This window comes from Danio rerio, chromosome 1, assembly GCF_049306965.1.
Source record: "Danio rerio strain Tuebingen ecotype United States chromosome 1, GRCz12tu, whole genome shotgun sequence".
Taxonomy (NCBI): Eukaryota; Metazoa; Chordata; class Actinopteri; order Cypriniformes; family Danionidae; genus Danio; species Danio rerio.
This window is the reverse complement of record NC_133176.1, coordinates 49,941,779-49,961,663: the sequence shown is the minus strand read 5'-3', so window position 1 is coordinate 49,961,663 and position 19,885 is coordinate 49,941,779. Positions and strand designations below refer to the sequence as shown.

Genomic DNA, 19,885 nt, shown 5'->3' with positions numbered 1-19,885 from the left:
TTCAATGTCAAAAATCGTAACAATTTATTGGATACAAATGAATAATTCGATGACAGAGCTCTGGGTTACATTACCCCAATGCAATACAAGAATTACATTCAAGAGGTTCGCAACTAACATATATTTCCTGACTTCAGCATATATACACCACCGATCTTAACAGGTGGAGTTTTGGTGTAACGTCACTTGTCAGTCATTGTTCAGTCCTCCATTGGCTGCCCCTTCGGCATACTTCCTCTTTTTCTATGAATTCTCTGCCCAACAACAAAGTATACATTTTTCTGTGTTCTGTGTTCAGTTTTAACACCTCTCTTCAGACAGGAAGTTTCTGCAGAGCTGAATTTAATTTTGGACCCGCATCTATCTACTTCTGCAAAAATGCTAATTAGTATGCACAGCACTCACCCACAACATTAGAAATTCAGTTAATATATGACACTTACATGACCAATACAAATAATTGTTTGATTAAAAGAAAAGAGACAAAAAATAATAAAAAATGGTTCCTATTATTCAATATAATGTATACCCCCATCATTACATCCTCATGCAAATGTGTAAATATTAAATCTATTCAGCAATAACATTAATTGCATTGGCATATTTATCTGACGTTTTCCCTGCTTGTAGTTGTCGATCAAAAAGCTATTTATGACTATACACTAGCATTGGAATTTACTGCGATGTGACGGGGTGCCACCTGAAATTTTGCCTAGGGTGCCAAATTGGTTAGGGCCGGGCCTGATCACGTCAGCCCCAACTTCAGACACTCGTTGACGCTGAAGTCCAGAGTGCATGGGGCGAAAGAAGCAGATGCGCACATGGAAACGATGGGCGGGGAGAAGCAGCTCATTTGCATTTAAAGCCACAGGCTACAAAAACAGCTACACTGTATTCAGACACCAAAATGGGCAGATTCTGGAGGCTATAATAAATATTGTGATGGGTATTTTCAGCAGAAACTTTATAGACACATTCTAGAGACACCAAAGGCTTACCTTACGTCTTATAAAGGGTAAAATTAGGTGTCCTTTAAATTCCAAGTTCATGCTTGTTGACAATAGTTAATGCACTGCGAGTTAACACGAACAGTAAATCTCTTTATTTTCTTTAACAAACAAACATAATAAATATATTGTTCATTGTTTGCCAAGTAACATTAACTAAAACAGCCTTATTTTAAAGTGTTACCTGTATAATAACACGAATAAAGTGTCATTAACATATACTATAATAAGTTTAAACTGCGTCACATTTCCCAGTCCTCATGCTTTCTGCAGTAGTTTAGCTATAGACAGAAAGGCTTGTTGGAGACCCAGACCCTTCACAGCGCTGCAGGCTTGAATCTCCCATTGGCGATCCGTGTAAGTGTCCAAATCCAGCTTGGTGGACACCTCTCTGATAGTCATGGTGTTCGGCAGGTCCTTTTTGTTGGCCAGCACCATCAGGGGAACCCCTTTAAGATGCTCATCGTGCAGGATCTTCTTGAGGGCTTTCTGAGCTTCTCCGATCCTGGCGTAATCACTGCTGTCCACCACGAACACTAGCACTTTGCATCCCTCCAGGTAGTACTTCCAGTTGGGCCTCATGGTGTCCTGCCCTCCAATGTCCCACACGGTCAGGGAGGTCTTCTTGTTCAGCTGGAGGGTCGCCACATTGAAGCCCACGGTGGGCGAGGTCTGCATGATGACCCCGTGCAGCTGCCTGTACATTAAAGTAGATTTTCCTGCTGAATCCAAGCCCATGATGAGCACCTGAGGAGGCTTTTTAAACCGTTTGGACTTGATGGCGCCCATTTTGGATCCTGGATGAGCTTACGAAGGGTTGATTCCTCTGCAGGGCATCGGAGTCTTAAGGTTTCAGCTTCTGTTTTTGAAGGAAATCCTGTGAAAAAGGAGAAGCGACACGATGTTGTGAATGGCTGTGTGTGACTAAAGTAGTCAGGACTGCCCTTGTGATACAGCAGAACGTGCTGGTCCGCATTTTTAAACAGGTTTGTCAACTTTTCGTGCGTGCCAACAACCTGATCCCGGAGATTGAATTTAAACGATTGTGTGTGTGTATTTAAAGCCAGTGTCAGTGACATTTATAGAAAATTATTTACAGTTGTAGTCAGAATTATTAGCCCCCCTTTAAATTTTCTTTTCTTTTTTAAATATTTCCCAAATGATAATTAACAGGGCAAGGAAATTTTCACAGTATGTCTGATAAGATTTTTTCTTCTGGAGAAAGTTTTATTTGTTTTATTTTGGCTAAAATGAAAGCATTTTTCAGAATAAAAGAATAAAAAAAAATTAAAAAATGGGGCTAATTATTCAGGGGGGCTAATAATTCTGACTTCAACCGTATATTTACACACACACACACACATTTTTTTATTAGTATTTATTGCAGAGAGATACAATTCGGCAAGGCAGTGGCACAGTAGGTAGTGCTGTCGCCTCACAGCAAGAAGGTCCCTGGGTTGTTGGTTCGAACCTCGGCTCAGTTGGCACTTCTGTGTGGAGTTTGCATGTTCTCCCTGCCTTCGCGTGGGTTTCCTCCTGGTGCTCCGGTTTCCCCCACAGACCAAAGACATGCGGTACAGGTGAATTGGGTAGGCTAAATTGTCCGTAGTGTTTGATTGTGTGTGTGGATGTTTCCCAGAGATGGGTTGCGGCTGGAAGGGCATCTGCTGCGTAAAAACTTGCTGGATAAGTTGGCGGTTCATTCCGCTGTGGCGGCCCCGGATTATTAAAGGGACTAAGCCGACAAGAAAATGAATGAATGAGATACAATTCACAGCATCAGTAGACATATGCCACTTTCACAGATTTTCCATTTTAAATTCCCCAATCATAACACACATTTCTTCAAGACAGCGACAGAACAACATATTCCTTTGCCTTATTTTACATCATCCTTATCAAATCTATATACAGAAGAAAGGAAAAGGGGAAGGTGATGAAAACAACACTAACAGTAAAGATACATTTTTAAGTTCCATAGAAAAAAAGACATTCGGTTGAATGGGAGAAATGTACTCAATCCATATTAACCACAAGTTGACAAATGTAAGTTTTTAGTTCACACTGTATGTAATTTTCTCCATAAGGAATATATTTTTTTCAAAACATCAATCAAATCTTGCATTTGTGGTGGATTAGGTTTAAATCAGCATCTAGTAATGGCTTTTTATTTGAAGCAAGGTATGACAAATATATTTGTTTTTCTTTTTAAGAAACCCATTGACAGCACACCGAAATAAAGTACCTCAAAGCTGAAATCAATTGGAGTATTTCAGATATTTTCTGAAACTAATGATATTTCTTGAGCAAAATTCTCTCTAAAATGAAGAACAGGAAGTAGCCAGAAGTAATTTACATGTTTAGCCAATCCTCATTTGAGATGTTCTTTCTCCCATCTTTCTTTGACAGAGATAAATCCCCTTGTAGATCCATCAGTGATTTATTTATAGTTTTTGACATTGGTTCAGCCATGTAAGCTGAGGAGAATAATTTAGCTAGAGCACGTTATTTGTGTCATCATCAGTGTCTTTATATATATATATATATATATATATATATATATATATATATATATATATATATATATATATATATATATATATATATATATATATATGAGCAATATCACACAAGTATGCGATATGGCTGTATATCGGCACTGGTGGGAGGCGTGCGTTGTGCCTTAGTGCCCCCACCAGTGCCGATATATTGCTACTCGTGTGATATTGCCTTTATACAACAGTTTGACGGCATAATTGTGTATATAGAAACAAAATCAAACATGGAGAGTCATAAAACCCTTTTTTATGAGGAACTACTTTCTTCCACGTTGGATTCGAATCCTAAGCTGACAGTTAAACAGCTGAGCAAGCATCTTTTAATCGATCTTTAGTGTCTGCTTTTTGCTGGCTGTATGTGGGCGGAGTAATACACAAAGGGTAAAGAGGCTGTAAGGTGCTGATATTACTTAAATATATCACGGCTATCAGCCAATCAAATTCGAGAAACAGACAGAACTGTTGTGTGTGTGTGTCTATATATATATATATATATATATATATATATATATATATATATATATATATATATATATATATATAAAAATATATAAAACATTATATTTATATTTTATGGATGTTTCCATATAATATAATATAATATAATATAATATAATATAATATAATATAATATAATATAATATAATATAATATAATATAATATAATATAATATAATATAATATAATATAATATAATAGTGTTTTTTTCATCTTACAAACTCGGTATGGGTTGTCCCACTAACGTTAGGCAATTCTTTTTGGTCAGTTTTATTCCGTAAAGTACCGCCCTCTTACTGTTTATCTACCCAATCCATGCAGTAGGAGTGACTTCCACTGCGTCTGTGATTGGTCAGTCGAGCAGCCGTTCATAAAGCCGTAGCAACAGTAATCAGGAAACAAGTGAGTTCGTTTCCTCGCTTACGTGAACTCGTTTCCGTGGGCAACTGAGAGCACAGCTACAGGACCTGGTTAAGTCGCTAAATACATGCTGTCGAAGTCTCTGTGTTCACTAGGTAGGTGCTGTGATGTTGTCTCTGTGAAAATAGCTTTTCTGTAGTCTGAGTTCATCCCATCTTTTGACAGGACAGTGCAGTAGCTGTCAGGCTAGCTGAGCTTTTTGCTTGTGTACAGTAACGCGAGCCTGCAAGAAGATAGCCAACGTTTAAACTAGTCCTGCGATTTATTTCACATGCACTTTACACGTTAACGTTAGCAGACAATGTTTTTTGTTTTGGTTTAATGTGAACTGGCCGCTTTTAAAGCGACACATATGTATAGTAAATAGATGTTTTAGCAGCTGTCGAAGGGTTTTAACAACACTCAAATACTCTTAAGTTATCACCCATCGGTTTTGTGCTGTTTCACACTCAAAACACTGTCTGCATGCACTTCCCTAAATTGCTTGCTCTCAATGTGGAGTTGTTGAACTGGACTGCTGCAGTGGGCATCTGTTCTGTCATCCTTTTAAGATAATTAACCTCAAGTTGAGCCTGGAAGGATGTCAAGCAAAATAAAAAGTACCTGTGGAAGATGTATTGAGGTAAAGTCGGTTTTATATTCGCACATTCGTTCAGTGAAAACTGATGACAAACTCCCTAGTGTTTACCACGGTAACTTACTTTGAATATTAGGTTTGAAATCACAAGTATGACTTTAAAACAGCATCGGCACTATTTGATTGACTGAACATTGTACTTTGATAGTCGTTGGCTGCTAATGTGATTTCCCTATTTAGAATTTGTAAATAATACCTTTCTGAAAGGATATTATTAAGGAGAAAGTCAGAATGTGTGAATATAAAACTAACTTCACCTCAATGATAAATGTGTAATTGTAGCTGAACAACAAAACGGCCTGTTGTGAAACTGTTAGAGAAGATCCTTCTAAAATATTAGTAAAATGCTGATTTGATGGTCACAAATATCTTCCACTTACGGATGATGGAGGCCATTGTGCTCATTGGAACTTTCAGAGCAGAAATTTTTCTATAACCTTCCCCAGCCTTGTGCCTCGAGACAATCCTGTCTCGGAGGTCTACAGACGATTCCTTTGTCTTCATGCTTGGTTTGTGCTTTGACATGCACTGTCAACCCTGGGACTTATATAGACAGGTGTATGCCTTTTCAAATCATGTCCAATCAACTGAATTTACCACAGGTGAACTCCAATTAAGCTGCTGAAACATCTCAAGAATGATCAGTGAAAACAGAATGTACCTGAGCTCAATTTAGAGCTTCACGACAAAGGCTGTCAATACTAATGTACATGTGATTTTTTTTTTTTTTTTTTTTTTTTTTTTTTTTTTTTTTTTTATAAATTTGCAACAATTTCAAAAAATCTTTTGCACATTATAATTTGGGGTATTGTGTGTAGAATTTTGAGGAAATAAATCAATTTAATCCATTTTATAATAAGGCAGTAACATAAAAAAGGTGGAAAAACTGAAGCGCTATGAATATACACTGTATATAGGCACTGGTGTGACACTAAGGCACGCCAACACACACCTCCTACCAGTGCCGATATACAGCCATATCGCACTGCTACTTATGTGTGATATTGCTCATGAATATAATGTCGTACTTTGATCGTCATTGGCTGCTAATATGATTTTCCCATTAAGAATTTGCAAAGAATACTTGCCTGAAACTATATTAATAATAAAAATGTGTAAAAATAAATACCAACCTCACCTCAGTCTTTTGACAAGTAATGTGAATTCCTGTAAACCTGTGATATTTAACCTATATGTCCAGTTTCACAATTCAGGGATCTGCCATGGTGGATGTGAGTAAGTGGCCTCTCTTCACCCTCTTGAGTGCACAGGAGCTCTCCTCTATTCGACAGGCATGCATCTTTGGCGCGTCTGCGAATGAGGCCATCTACATCACCCACGATGATGAAGTAAGCTGACTGCGAAACTGATAGTGTCTTCTTTGTCTGTGTGGGTCTTCAGTGTACTGTTTCAGTAGTTTATATACTGGTAACGAAATAAAGGGTCACTATGCGCTTCAGTTTGTCCATATGAAAACTGATCTGGGTGTCCTGGGACAGGTGTACGTGTTGGGTTTGAACTGCAGTAACTGTCTGGGCACTGGAGACAGTCAGAGCACCATCGCTCCAAAAAAGCTGGACTGCCTGAGTGGGAAGAAGCTGATCAGTTTGAGCTATGGCAGCGGACCTCATGTTTTGCTGGTCACTGAAGGTGAGTAGAAGTGTAAATCCTTGTTGACTCGTCTCTAGTTTTTAGAGAGAGTGTTTCCATGGGTCATGGAGCTTTCATGGAATTAAAAAAAAATATTTTCTAGACATTTAAAGTTCGGAAATTATTACTTTTTTATTTTTTTATTTTTTATTATTATAATTTTTTTTTCCATTTCTTGGAATATAATGGTCCAGATTGTTATGGTACGGGTCATCTTTATCAGGCTTGCGTTTTCACTGCCAAAAGGGTACCAATCACAAAGCAGATGCTTTATACACAAAAATACTTGTGTATAAATGTTGATGTTCATAGAAACGTTAGAAATGATTTCATTATAACTGCAGATCAATTACAGTGCAATATAGCCTACTGTAACCTCTGCAATTATATAAATTAAATAAATAAATGCAGCATATATGAACACATGCAGACCCCTACAGTCTCCTACGTAACTGCGTTGTTTTCGTGTCATTTGGTTATGAAACGAGACAAAGTTGTTGCCGATTCTCCTATTGTAATGTCATGCAGTGTGAAACCCCCCTGTCACCGATCCATCTTGCAATGTAAACACAGCACTGACAGAAAACTAACCCACATGGTCATGCAGTGTGAAAACATCTGTGACTCTACTACTTTGAAAATCGTGCAGTCTGAACTCTGCATAAGTCATTGAAATTGAGCTTTTTAGTCAGGGAAATGTTGATTTAGAGTGGGAGCCTTGTAGTGATTATTGTGAATCTGTTTACCTGTAACCAAATAAAGTTGTCAAGGAAGGAAACATGGTTGCATGATTGTTCTATTGGTCATGTTAGATTTGCATTTGATTGGTCAAGATTTTAAGAGAAACTGAAGTATGAGGTGGCGTGAAAAAAAAACATTGATGCATTTAGGTGGAAGAGACAAACTACAAGCTTTTATATTTATATATATTTTTAAATGATTTTTATAAATGAATTGTATATGATTTTTGTTTTTTTTAACAGACGGGGAGTTGTATGCATGGGGGCATAATGGATACAGTCAGTTGGGCAATGGGACGACCAATCAAGGTGTATCTCCTATTTTGGTGTCTACAAATCTGCAGGGCAAGAGGGTGACTGAGGTGTCTTGTGGTTCACACCACTCTTTGGCTCTGACCCATGAGGGTGAGGTGAGGGAATGCTTTTTAACATTAAAACTGATGCTTTGTAAGAGAATGGAGACTCAATGTTTTTACATACACTGTAGAAAATGTCCCAACACAAATTGATTAACTTAAAAAAATGTCCCAACACAAATCAGTTACCGTAACAAATTTAAGTTAAATGAACCTAACGAACCTAACGATATATATATAATTTTTTTTTTTTTTTTTTTTTTTTTTGAGTGTAAGAAAAAGGGGGAAAAAAATCCAGGTTTACTAAGTAAGACAAATGAATATAAAAGTGCTGATAGGGTGGAAAGTTCTGCAAGTGATCTACTGACAATGCACAAATTAAAGAACACAGACGCAGCAAATCATATCTATAATGACTGGTACAATGCATCAAGACCAGTGAATATTAGGGCGCTAATAAAAGCAGCCGATGGTAATTAGTTCTAATCTACTAATTACAGGAGCAAAAATGGGTTAAGACATGCTTTTCAGGGCTGTTAAGTAGTGGTGCAAACACATGTAAAATAAATCCTGCAAACCCTTGTAAACAATGTCACACGATTAATGTAAATAATAGCTTTTATTTTTTAAAGTTTTTCATTTGAAAGGGAAACTTTTTGGCATGTATATGCCTATGCCTCTTAACAGAGCATTTGTCACAGTTTTATTAATAAAGAGACAGACAGACAGACAGACAGACCAAATATAGTAAAGTATCTATCTTTTACAGATAACGCAAACTCAGACAAGTTTAGAAAAGGTGAAAGATGATGACAGAATTTACTGGGTGAACTATGCCTTTGAGTTAACTCAAAAAGCCAAAAGAAGACAGAAAGTCTGCACTGACTGTTAGTAAATCTGGCCCCAAGTAACCAAAATGAGATAAAATTGCCTAAAATTTTCAAGCAAGAGATCAAAGAGAGTCAAGCAAATGTCATACTAAACCACAATTAAAAGATGAAGTCATAATTATGACATATTTTTTTAAATTTTATTTGAATTCATGCTTGAAATGATAAATAGTATTTTTTATTTGAATCTTTTACCTCATAATTTTGATTTAGTATGGCAATATTTAAAGGGCACCAATCATGAAAATCATTTGGACAGAACTATGTGTAGGTATATTGTGTCCACAGTCATATTTGAGTGATATAAACACAGTAAGTGTCTTGTTTTTAAATTCCTTATGTTAAAATTGTATCCAAATCCCTCCCATTTTGAGGCTGACCACAATGTGACGTAGGAGTGTGGTTTCTCCACCCACCGAAATGTTTGAAAGCCACGTATTAATGTCTCCGGAGTAACACGTATAATCATATCAACAAGACAGGATGTGCGCAAAGCAACAGGGATTAAAAGATCTGTTCAGCTCTCTGTGATCATGAATCATCATCAAATTTGATCAAGAATGAGTTTTACAAGTTTAAAACATTTTTAAAACAGTGCATGTTTGTAATGAATAACAGCAATTTTTCCATTTTTACTTTATCAAAGGTGTCAGTACACCTTTAAAGGACGCTTTAATCCTGATTTTGAGGACGTTAAATCAGGTTTATTTTGTACATTACCATAACGTTTATCCATACAGTAGTGTATATTAATGTGTATCCTGTCACATTTGCCTTGCAAATACAGTGCAAAGTTAAACGTGCGCTGTGTGTATGTATGTGAACTTTGTAACAACATTGTGTGTGAATCATCATTGCAGAAAGGCTTGAATTAACTTCACAACAAATGCATCAAATAATCATTGGGAAAGTGGTAAAATAGGTACCCTTTAATCAGCATGTCATAATTACAATTTAGTGTGTTATCACTTAATTAAAAATGTATGAAAAATGATTCGAATATAATATAGTAATCTGAAAGTAACTGTAGATTTCTTGTACATATCTTTAGATTGTAAGTAGTGGCTTTCTCGATGTGTGATTTTGGTGTTATACATTTTGAAAAGAAACATGTCTTTAAGTTGTCTGCTTTAAAGCATCACATCTACTGGAACGTCACACTTAAGTGATGACAGATTCACCTGCTTTGTTACACACACATAGTAATATTTTAAGCCTGATTTGTCTCATTCGGATTGATTTAAAAAAAACTACCCAATGAAATATTGCCCTGTTGAAACACAACCATGTCCATTAATTAGGGTTAAGCTTATGACACCCAAACCATTTATAGAAGAATGAACCAAATATGGAAGTTTTTAAGTTTCTTTGCTCCCTGTCACTTGTTAATCCTATAATCCAAACAAAATCCTTCCTGTTTCTTTTGCATGTAACAAATTCCATTTTATCAATCTCTTTAGTAACACTCCATCAGTGGGTTAAATATGTAGGCTACATATTAAAGGCTATTAGGTGGATTTAGGTTTGACAAAACCCTTCTCTCTCCCCATCTGTTTTGCAAGTATAGTTAGCTACTTAGCCTCACGGTGCTCACTGTAATGAGGAGCATGTGACCATTTTCACTAAGCTGTGAGGGCTTTTGTTCTCACTGTGACTACCAAGATCGTCTCGAAGGTTGTGTTTTCTGTCATGATAGTTCAGATTTAGCTACAAAAAATACTTTAGATGTATAGTGCAACTGCATCTCGCTAGCTGTTGCTAGTCATGTTCATGCAATGTTCATGATCAGGTGTTTTTATAAATGCCTTGTATCACAGATGTTTGTGAAGGTAAAAGTTCTGCTAAGTTTTTAAGATCACACCTGTGTGATGCTATTGTTTCACTGGAGTTATAATAGGTATAGATTGTAGCGCCTGGTTATAAAGTATAGTATTACAACTATTAATTCAGTGCAATCATGTTGTAATTATATAATGTAAAAAGCATTATAATCATCACTTCATTACATCATTATAATGACATTAAAAGTGTTATATTGACCTTTTGTATACTGATGTATAATTAAAGCAATGAATTATGAAATTGAGCATTTCATTCATTCATTCATTCATTTTCCTTAAGCTTAGTCCCTTTATTGATCAGAGGTGAACCGCCAACTTTTTCAGTTTATTCATGACAATTTGCAATTGTTTAATTTCATTATTATTAGCAGTATTGTTTATTTCGGGTTTTGGATACATGTGCATCACGATATGGGGCGTAAGAATAGGACGTGTTTGGATATAACAGTTTTTGACCACACTTCTTTATTATTGTTTATTTATTAGTTTGCTGAAAACTAGAACTGAATTTAGAAATAGTTTTGAAACAAATCTTTGCTCTTAACAAACTTAATAAAAGATGTAGCCTAATGATGTCTTCAGTGGAGTGCGTACAACACAGTTTCCTTATCCAAGAAAATAAAGAAGAAAAGAGAAAGTAAAGAGGCCGAATGGAGGAGGCTCGTTCTTTATCCTCGCGCTGCAGATGGTCTGTTTAACTGTTTTCTCGCTATTGAAGTGTTCAGTTTTTACACTTACAAAGTCCGCCATGTAAATAGCAAATGTGCCATGGCGCGACGCAACTGACTCTTAAAGGGAATAGGAGGTGGGTATATTATGAGAAAATGAAAGTCTTTTTAATCTGAGATGAATAGTGTGTAGTATGAAACCTCCAAAACAAATGTAGGAACATTTAAAATAGAATAACAGGGGCATCCATTAATTATCTGTAAACCTTAATGGATGCTAATTGTATGCTGTTTTAGGTGTTCGCATGGGGCTACAATAACTGTGGTCAGGTGGGTTCAGGGTCCACTGCCAACCAGCCTACACCACGAAAAGTCTCCAACTGTCTGCAGAACAAAGTGATTGTTAATATAGCCTGTGGACAGACCTCATCAATGGCTGTGACGGATAATGGTGAGGTAAGGGATAAAATTTACCCAACTTAGAGCTCGCCATTAGTTGAAATACTTAGCCTTATACTTCAAAAATTATCTTGACTATTGACTTATCTGTCTGCATGTGTCTTCTTGCTGTATCTGTGTTGTGTGTTGGTTAGTGGTGAAATGTGTTTGTGTGTGTGTGTTTCAGGTTTACGGCTGGGGTTACAATGGTAATGGCCAGCTGGGGTTGGGCAACAATGGGAACCAGCTCACGCCATGCCGTTTGATTGCACTACAAGGCTTCTGTGTGCTGCAGGTATATACTAAAAAGCTTTTGTGTTCCCAGATTGTTAGCTGCATGTGTAATATACTTATATACAATATTGTTCAAACCTTTTGGGTAATTTATGATGTTACAAACTATTTTGGTTGCAAATAAATGCCACCTAAAGTGTACTTATTAAAAAATCCTGAAAAATGTCCACAAAATAATAGCAGGATATCTTCCTTTAACACCACATCAGTCTATTCAGAATAAAGGCTGGATGAGACTTTAAAATCTAAAAATACACACAAATCCCACACTTTTGAACAGTAATACACAATAAGATGGTGGGAAACTATCTTTTTTTGCAGATTGCATCAGGTTATGCTCATTCGCTAGCACTGACCGATGAGGGCCTGCTGTATGCATGGGGTGCAAACACTTATGGCCAGCTGGGCACTGGCAACAAGAGTAACCAGCTCAGCCCTGTACAGGTCATGACTGAGAAAGAAAGGTAAGGTATTTTGGAAATAAATAGTACACAAATATTTTCCTGCCATTCGCTGTCTGGATTGATGAGTATGTTTAAAGGGCGATGAAAACCCCCCCTCTTTCAGTTCAAGTCTACCTCAGAATTTTTTCAAAAATTGTTTCGAGATGGGCATGGAGCGCTGCGAGCAGTGGGAGGAGTGGGCGTGGCTGGCAGAGCAGGAGATCCATGATTTTATAGTTTACAAAGTTAAAATGCAAAGAAATAAACAGTAATTTAATGTCCTGCTACATTTGTTGTTCATGATTTCATATACACATAACCACAATTTGTTATACCATCATAAAGATAATCGTGTTTATATAAACAATATAAATGAGGAGGACTTCTCTCCTCCTCAATCCCTGGGTCTGAATGCAGACGAAGTGGATAGCAGTGCCGCAGGTCTCTTGCCCTGTCTATTCCAACCATTAACCCTGCTGGTAATCTGAAGGAATTTTATACACAGGCGAACACAGCAGAATGGATATAGGTGATGTGACTTAATGAGAACGAACTCAACTGATAAAAGACAAAGTCCGCCATTCTCCAATTCTCGTACAGTTCTCCTGACAAAAATGTTTGTTCCAAACCAACAGATTTGCTGTATCGGCCATGGCAGCATCGCATTGAAACACGTGCAACAAACTCCATGAATCATGAAAACACACACATACGACCTGTGCTTTGTGTAGAAGCGGGCTCACACAGTCAGTGGGTTTCACAGCTTGGCAGGTCTAAGCAAGTTCTCTCATGAATAATTAAGAAGCAGGGTCTTCTCATAGGATAAGAAAACTCAGTCTATGAACAATAATGAGAAACCAACCCGTCATCACTCCACTTGCAGATTTGCTCTGCGTCACCAATTTTGATCCCGCCCCAAAAATTATTTTAAACCCGGAAGATGAAATTAGCTGACGAAAGCTCAAAATTATCCAGTTTTCCCACAATTAAAGCTGACAGCTGCTAACATTGTCTTAACTGATGCTCAACACACACAAATGTGTTAATTGTTTGTTTTTTTAAAGTGCTCGAGGGTGTCCTGAAGTGCTGATAGTTTGCATATCTACAAACCTACTATCAGTTTCCTTTTTGAATGAGAAATAAAGTGTATCGATGCCTACTGATATATAGAAGTAATTCCTTAAGTAAAATGCATGTAATAGGGGTCTGTTTGGTGTGTTTAAGTGCAGAAATGTCGCTTGAATGAGGCAACAACACGGTTGACTTTTGTCACTGCTTGTTGTTTAGCATTGGCTTGGTATGACACAGTCTTAAAGGGCGAGTTCACAGAAAAACAAAAATTCAATCATCATTTTTTCATCAATTACTTGTTCCAAACATTGACATTTCTGTTGAACAACAAGGAAGATATTTTGAAGATCGGTGGAAAGTAACAGCCATTGACTTTCATGGTATTTTTTTGTTCCTACCAATGATATTAATGGTTTGCAGCATTTTTCAGAATATCTTGCTTTGTGTTTAACAGAAGAAAGAAATTGATAAATGTTTAGAACCACTTGAGTGTGAGTAAATAGTGAGGAAATCACGGTATGTTGACTTGTGCATTTTGTCAGTACCATTGTTGGTCTGAATAGTCGCATCCCAGGGTGGTTTCCTGTTGGTCTGGAAAGAGTTTCCTGCAAGTCATCCTGTTTTGAGTTGAGCGTGAGGAGAAGGTCTCTTCGCCCTCCTGGAAGGTCACCGAAGTCAGCTCTGCTAATGTTAGATTGTTTGAAGTTTGCCGAATATGCGTAACAGTTCAGGTGAACTTATTATTAAGTAATGCTCAGAAATAAAAATCTAACCAATGAATCTCTCCGCTTCCTTTGGTCCTTATCTTTTTGTGTCCCTGTTCTCCACCTTGGCCTCCTCCATTCTTCCTGCTTTTTTGACGACGACTCCTCTGCCAGGATTGTGGAGATCGCCGCCTGTCACTCCACGCACACCTCTGCGGCGAAAACCCAGAGCGGTCAGGTGTATATGTGGGGACAGTGTCGCGGTCAGGCCATTGTGCTGCCACACCTCACACACTTCGCCAGCACGGACGACGTATTTGCCTGCTTTGCCACACCATCTGTAATGTGGCGGATGCTGTCCATGGGTGAGTGGTGTTGATGAGCTGTCGTTGTTCTGATGTTAAAGTCTGCATGAACCGGAAAGTACGATACAAATTTTTTTCTTTGTATTGCGCAGTTCCTAGAAAAACGGAATATTAAATGAGACTTCAGTGGACGTGGCTTGTTGTTTTTTTTACTGCAAGATAGTAAAGTTGGCGTTTCATTCAGAAAGTTTGGCAAAAGGGTCTTTGAAGAGTTGTTACAACCTAACAGACTCCTCCTCCTTAACATTTCTGTTTGTTGTTGAAACTGACAATTGGATGGGGCGTGGTTAAGTATGTTAGCCACACCCAATACCTAAGACACATGCAAACTGATAATTTAACTGAAAAAAAACAAGTGCATTTTACAAAATAGAATGCAAATGCATTTAAACTTTAATGATATGCGTTGATCTTTGATGCAGACACTGTTGTTACATAACTGTTGCGTTTTATTATCAGAGCATGATGATTTCTTGACTGTGGCCCAGTCCCTTAAAAAGGAGTTTGATAATCCAGAGACCTCTGACCTTAAGTTCAGCATTGATGGGAAGTACATCCATGTCCATAAAGCTGTTCTCAAAATCAGGTGATGACTTTGATATTTAAGTTAAATAATAAGTATTAAGGAGCTCACTTTTTTACTGTTCATTTCCAATCTTTCTCCTGTTTTTTCCCATTTTAAATTCAGGTGTGAGCACTTCAGATCAATGTTTCAGTCACACTGGAATGAAGATATGAAGGAGGTGATTGAGATCGATCAGTTCTCGTACCCGGTGTACCGCTCTTTCCTGGAGTTCCTCTACACTGACAGTGTTGATCTTCCTCCTGAGGACGCCATCGGTGGGTTCAGCTCTTGACTCAGATCTCGTTTTGTTCTATTTTTGTCACCTCACTTCCCATTTACGCTATAGTTTTATTTGAATATATATCTTTTGAATTTCGTTTATACTAGGGATCCACTTATATGAAAATTCTAGATGCCCTTGGCTGAAAACTAAAACAAAAAATGCTTTGTAATAATTATTTAATATCTAATTAGTAGGGATGTAACGGTATTGTAAATACCGTCATACCGCAATATTAATTTTTTTCGATATTACCGTAGTCGCATGACTCGGTAAAACTATAGGTCTTCTGAGAAAATTTGCTCAGGCGAATGAAGCGAACGGGAGGTAGCGAAAACTACAATTCCCATCAGCCCATGCTTGACCATCATCCCTTGCGGTCTGTTGTCGCTACAGATCCAGTAATGCGGAAATGGAGTGTGCTGCTAGAAGCGGGGATGAAAAGAGCTGGAACTCTAAAGCGGGTGTTGTCGCCGCGCGCGTACTGAATAGCGGTGTTGTCGCGCGAGTTCTTATCAGCTGTGTTGTCGCGCGCGTACTGAATAGCGGTGTTGTCAGCACACTGTTCAGATTGATGCAGACATGAGATCTCTATCTCACTCATGGTTTGTCCTCTCAAGTGGGGGAAAGACAATGCACAACGTTACCCACTGCTGTCAACCTGGGCCAAGTCATATCTCTCTTGTCCCAGAAACCTCAGTCCCAAATGAGAGGGGTTTTTCTGTTGCAGGGGACATTGTAAATACCCAGAGATACCAGCTTTTACCAGATTATATGTATATGATAATTTTCCTTTAAACCCATCTCTATCTAAGTGAGTGATTAAATGTTGAATGTGATGAGTTTTCAACAATACTAAATTGAAACTTTATTTTTTTACATGGTTTAATATTTTTTTGTTATTAAAATTGAAGTTCCTGTTTCAAAGCTTACAGATAAATGGCTAATTTGTATGTCATTGACACTTTTGGCACTTTTTTTGGAGTATTTTCATAAGTTTTGTTTTTTCCTGTAAATGATTCAATAAATACCGTACCATGACATTTATACCGAGGTATTACCTTACCGTGAAATTCTGATACCGTTACATCCCTACTAATTAGACCTAAGCATTACATGAACAGAATATCTACAGAGCAGAAAATTGCAAGATACCCTTGATGTAGTCCAGCACAATGATGGATCAGGTCCAATATATAGTACGCAACATTAAAAATATATATATATATATATCTACATAATACGTAATCTACTGTAACGCCTGTGTCACTATGACAGTTGTAATTTAATGTATGTAATGTAATGTGTAATTATATAGCGCATTTTTTGTGTATGGCCACACACCTAAACCACTTTACAATCATGAGGGGGGGTCTCTCTCCACACCACCACCAGTGTGCAGCACCATCCACTTGGATGATGTGACTGCAGCCACAGGACAATGGTGCCAGTGCGCTCACCACACACCAGCTATTGGTGAAGAGGAGAGACAGTGATAGAGCCAATTTCATGGATAGGAATGATTGAGGAACTTTGGCCTGGATACCGGAGTTACACCCCTATTCTTTTATGAGGGCCATGGGATTTTTTATTTTTTATTTTTTTATAAATTAACTTTTTAATTTTTAATGACCACAGTGAGTCAGGACCTCGGTTTAACTTCTCATCCAAAAGACAGCACCCAATGACAGTATATCATCCCCTTTCTCTTTTTCTGGGGCATTAGGACTCACACAGACCATAGGTTGAGCGCCCTCTGCTTGTGTTTACTGTTAGGGTAGATGTAGACCTTAATTACTCTGAGGTTTGGGTTTAGGGTTGGGGTAGGTAAAGACATTAATAACACACAATGTAATGGGTAATATAACAATTAATATAAAAAATTCTCATTTCTAGCAACAATTGGTTGCGCATGCTCATCTACTACATATTAGACCTGATCCAGTTGAGCTAGAAGCTAGGACACACTCAAAAATAGAGCAATCCAATAGGGCACCTTTGGGATGTGGTGGAACGGGAGATTCACATCATGGATGTGCAGCCGACAAATCTGCAGCAACTGTGTGATACCTTTATGTCAATATGGACCAAAATCTCTGAGGAATATTTCTAGTATCTTGTTGAATCTATGCCACGAAGAATTAAGGCAGTTCTGACGGCAAAGAGGGGTCAACCTAGTACTAGTAAGTACCTTATAATGTGGCCGGTAAACTAACCTCGCATTCACAAGGCTTGTTATAAAACAGTGGAGATTTCAGGATGATCAGAACATTTGTTGTACCTTTTTAAAAAAAAGCTGAACATGTTTGGATCTCTCTCTCATAGGACTTCTGGACTTGGCAACCTCATACTGTGAAAACAGGCTGAAGAAGTTGTGCCAGCACATCATCAAGAGAGGCATCACGGTGGAGAACGCCTTCTCTCTGCTGTCTGCTGCCATCAGATATGATGCCGAGGTAAAACTCAACCACACTGGAGGCCTGGCTTACCCAGAACCATTGCCTGCTTTACCAGAGTATTAGCTTCCCTCTGCCAGTATTTAGTTTCATTTGCTTGATGCATTTGATCAAGAAAAGTATTATTGAAAGCTAATGCACTGAACCACTATTGCAAGCTAATGATGTTTTATTTTGCATGCTTGTTCAGTCACTCACAATTACGCGTTCATGCTTTCTTTCATGCCAAGGATCTAGAGGAGTTCTGTTTTAAATTCTGTGTCAACCACTTGACCGAGGTCACGCAGACAGCTGCGTTCTGGCAGATCGACGGCAACATGCTGAAGGAGTTTATCTGCAGAGCCAGCCACTGTGGAGCCTTCAAAAACTGACTCTGACATCCAGCAGACGCACGCACACACACAAACACACACACACCATACATGTGGATCCATCTGTTGCTGCAGTCGCTCCTCCAGGCAGATAAAGGGCGCTGCTACACCAGACGGTCATCGCGCACACTGCCCCCTGTCGAGCGTCAGAGGAACTCCCGTGATGGATCAGATGCTTGAAGAAGGGTTTAGACCTCTGTTAATCTCACGTACAACCATTTTGTACTACATTACAGACAGAGGAGATTTCTGTTGTGTGTTATATGCCTAGAGTACATTTCTAGTGCTGCAGATGGAGGAATAGTGTGAGTTTTTGGGCCAAATAAAGGCATAGTTCAGCTGTGATGCATAAACGTACCACTAAAAAGCAGACAGGGGGACAGATTTGTTCTTTATGTTGTTGTTTTTTCCTTCTTCATAAGGTAATATTCAACAGGTCACTAATTAGGTTTCTTGCAGTGATGCAGTGCATTACAAGTTGCTCTTTTTATTGTGTGGTATAGGCTGGGATCTGTAAATGTGCATTAAGGTGGACTCAGTCAGCAGACGTTGATGTGGGCTCGTTTTTTTTAATGTTACTGACCAAAACCTGCTCTATTTTGTTATTGCTTGATGTGAAGGCTTAACTTTTGCTCTTCAGATAAAGAAAGCTATATTAGTTGTTAATGCTTTGGCCGTTTAGAAGCTGTGCGAAGCAGCATCTGCAGTATTGACCGTTACATTTTAGTCCGATGTTTAAGTTTGATTAAGTATTACTGATAGTTGCACTAGTGGTCGGATCACTACAGGGTTTCTATCAATCTTTGCACCTTTTATTTTGGTGTGAAGCACTTGGATTTCACAATGCTGATGCCTGTGGAGAGATTTATTTGTTACAAATGGCTGTGTTTGTGTTTTTCACATGTACATACTGTACAGTTTTTGCATTAGTTTTGTAAATTTAACCTGTGCACATCACGTGTGCCGCAGTTTCTCTTGTAAGTTATGAATTTGATCCATTAAAAATAAATAAAGCTTTTCTTAAAAGTTACGCAGGGTGCTTTTATTTATTTAGTTGTAAAAAGTGTATGCCAATTTACCAACTTATGTATTTATTTGGTGTACTATCTGAATAGTGACGTTGATTTATTATATCGCTATTTCTTGACTATTAAAGGGCAGAGTCCTTCATACATCTTGTTTTGATGTCCTTCAGAGGGGATCAAGCGTTAATTATGCGGGTCAGATCCCCCCAAACCCAACTGTAACTCGCACTGGTCGTTAGCATGTGTTTAAAGAGAAAACAAGTATTTTTAATAGTATAGAGTCATTGCTCTGGGTTGTCTTGAGACCAATTAGTGAGTATAGCGGTATAGTGATATTTATTTATTTTTATTTACCATAAGCACTGATTTCATGTTTCGGAATGGATGAGAGACTGTTTTAAGAGTCCTGACTATAGTCATCATCAGTGTTGGGGTAAGGCTTTACAAGTCACGCACATTGCTTGAAATACTTGAACAATATTTCAGTTACTTTTTAAAAAGTGTCATTCAAGTAACTTTTTATTTTAATTAGCTTTTTAAAACTAAATTTACGAATTAAAATTAGCATAGTCACGTTGAATCACAGTCAATACGAACAGACAGAAACC

General features: G+C 37.9%; 2 protein-coding genes across 3 annotated transcripts; one reads left to right on the top strand and one right to left on the bottom strand.

Annotated features, from left to right (window-relative positions):
- Window positions 1–1,886, bottom strand: arl11 (ADP-ribosylation factor-like 11). The gene is given in 1 exon segment (NM_199693.1): window positions 1–1,886. A coding segment is annotated over 1 exon segment (531 nt). The 5' UTR covers window positions 1,797–1,886; the 3' UTR covers window positions 1–1,265.
- A 2,577-nt stretch (window positions 1,887–4,463) lies between these two features.
- On the top strand, window positions 4,464–19,282 carry rcbtb1 (regulator of chromosome condensation (RCC1) and BTB (POZ) domain containing protein 1). Of its 2 annotated transcripts, none has more exons than XM_005170970.5 (12): window positions 4,464–4,578; window positions 6,335–6,469; window positions 6,620–6,770; window positions 7,754–7,920; window positions 11,563–11,721; window positions 11,891–11,998; window positions 12,319–12,461; window positions 14,390–14,580; window positions 15,040–15,166; window positions 15,269–15,420; window positions 17,751–17,881; window positions 18,112–19,282. In XM_005170970.5, the coding sequence occupies exons 2-12, from the start codon at window positions 6,344–6,346 to the stop codon at window positions 18,250–18,252; spliced, it is 1,596 nt and encodes a 531-aa protein (XP_005171027.1). In that variant the 5' UTR covers window positions 4,464–4,578; window positions 6,335–6,343; the 3' UTR covers window positions 18,253–19,282.
- The last annotated feature ends 603 nt before the right edge of the window (window positions 19,283–19,885 follow it).

Coding starts and splice junctions, on each gene's coding strand:
- rcbtb1 (XM_005170970.5), top strand. CDS start 6,344: ATGGTGGATGTGAGTAAGTGGCCTCTCTTCACCCTCTTGAGTGCACAG. Junction 12,462..14,389: donor GTCATGACTGAGAAAGAAAG/GTAAGGTATTTT, acceptor CTCCTCTGCCAG/GATTGTGGAGATCGCCGCCT. Junction 15,167..15,268: donor AAAGCTGTTCTCAAAATCAG/GTGATGACTTTG, acceptor TTTTAAATTCAG/GTGTGAGCACTTCAGATCAA.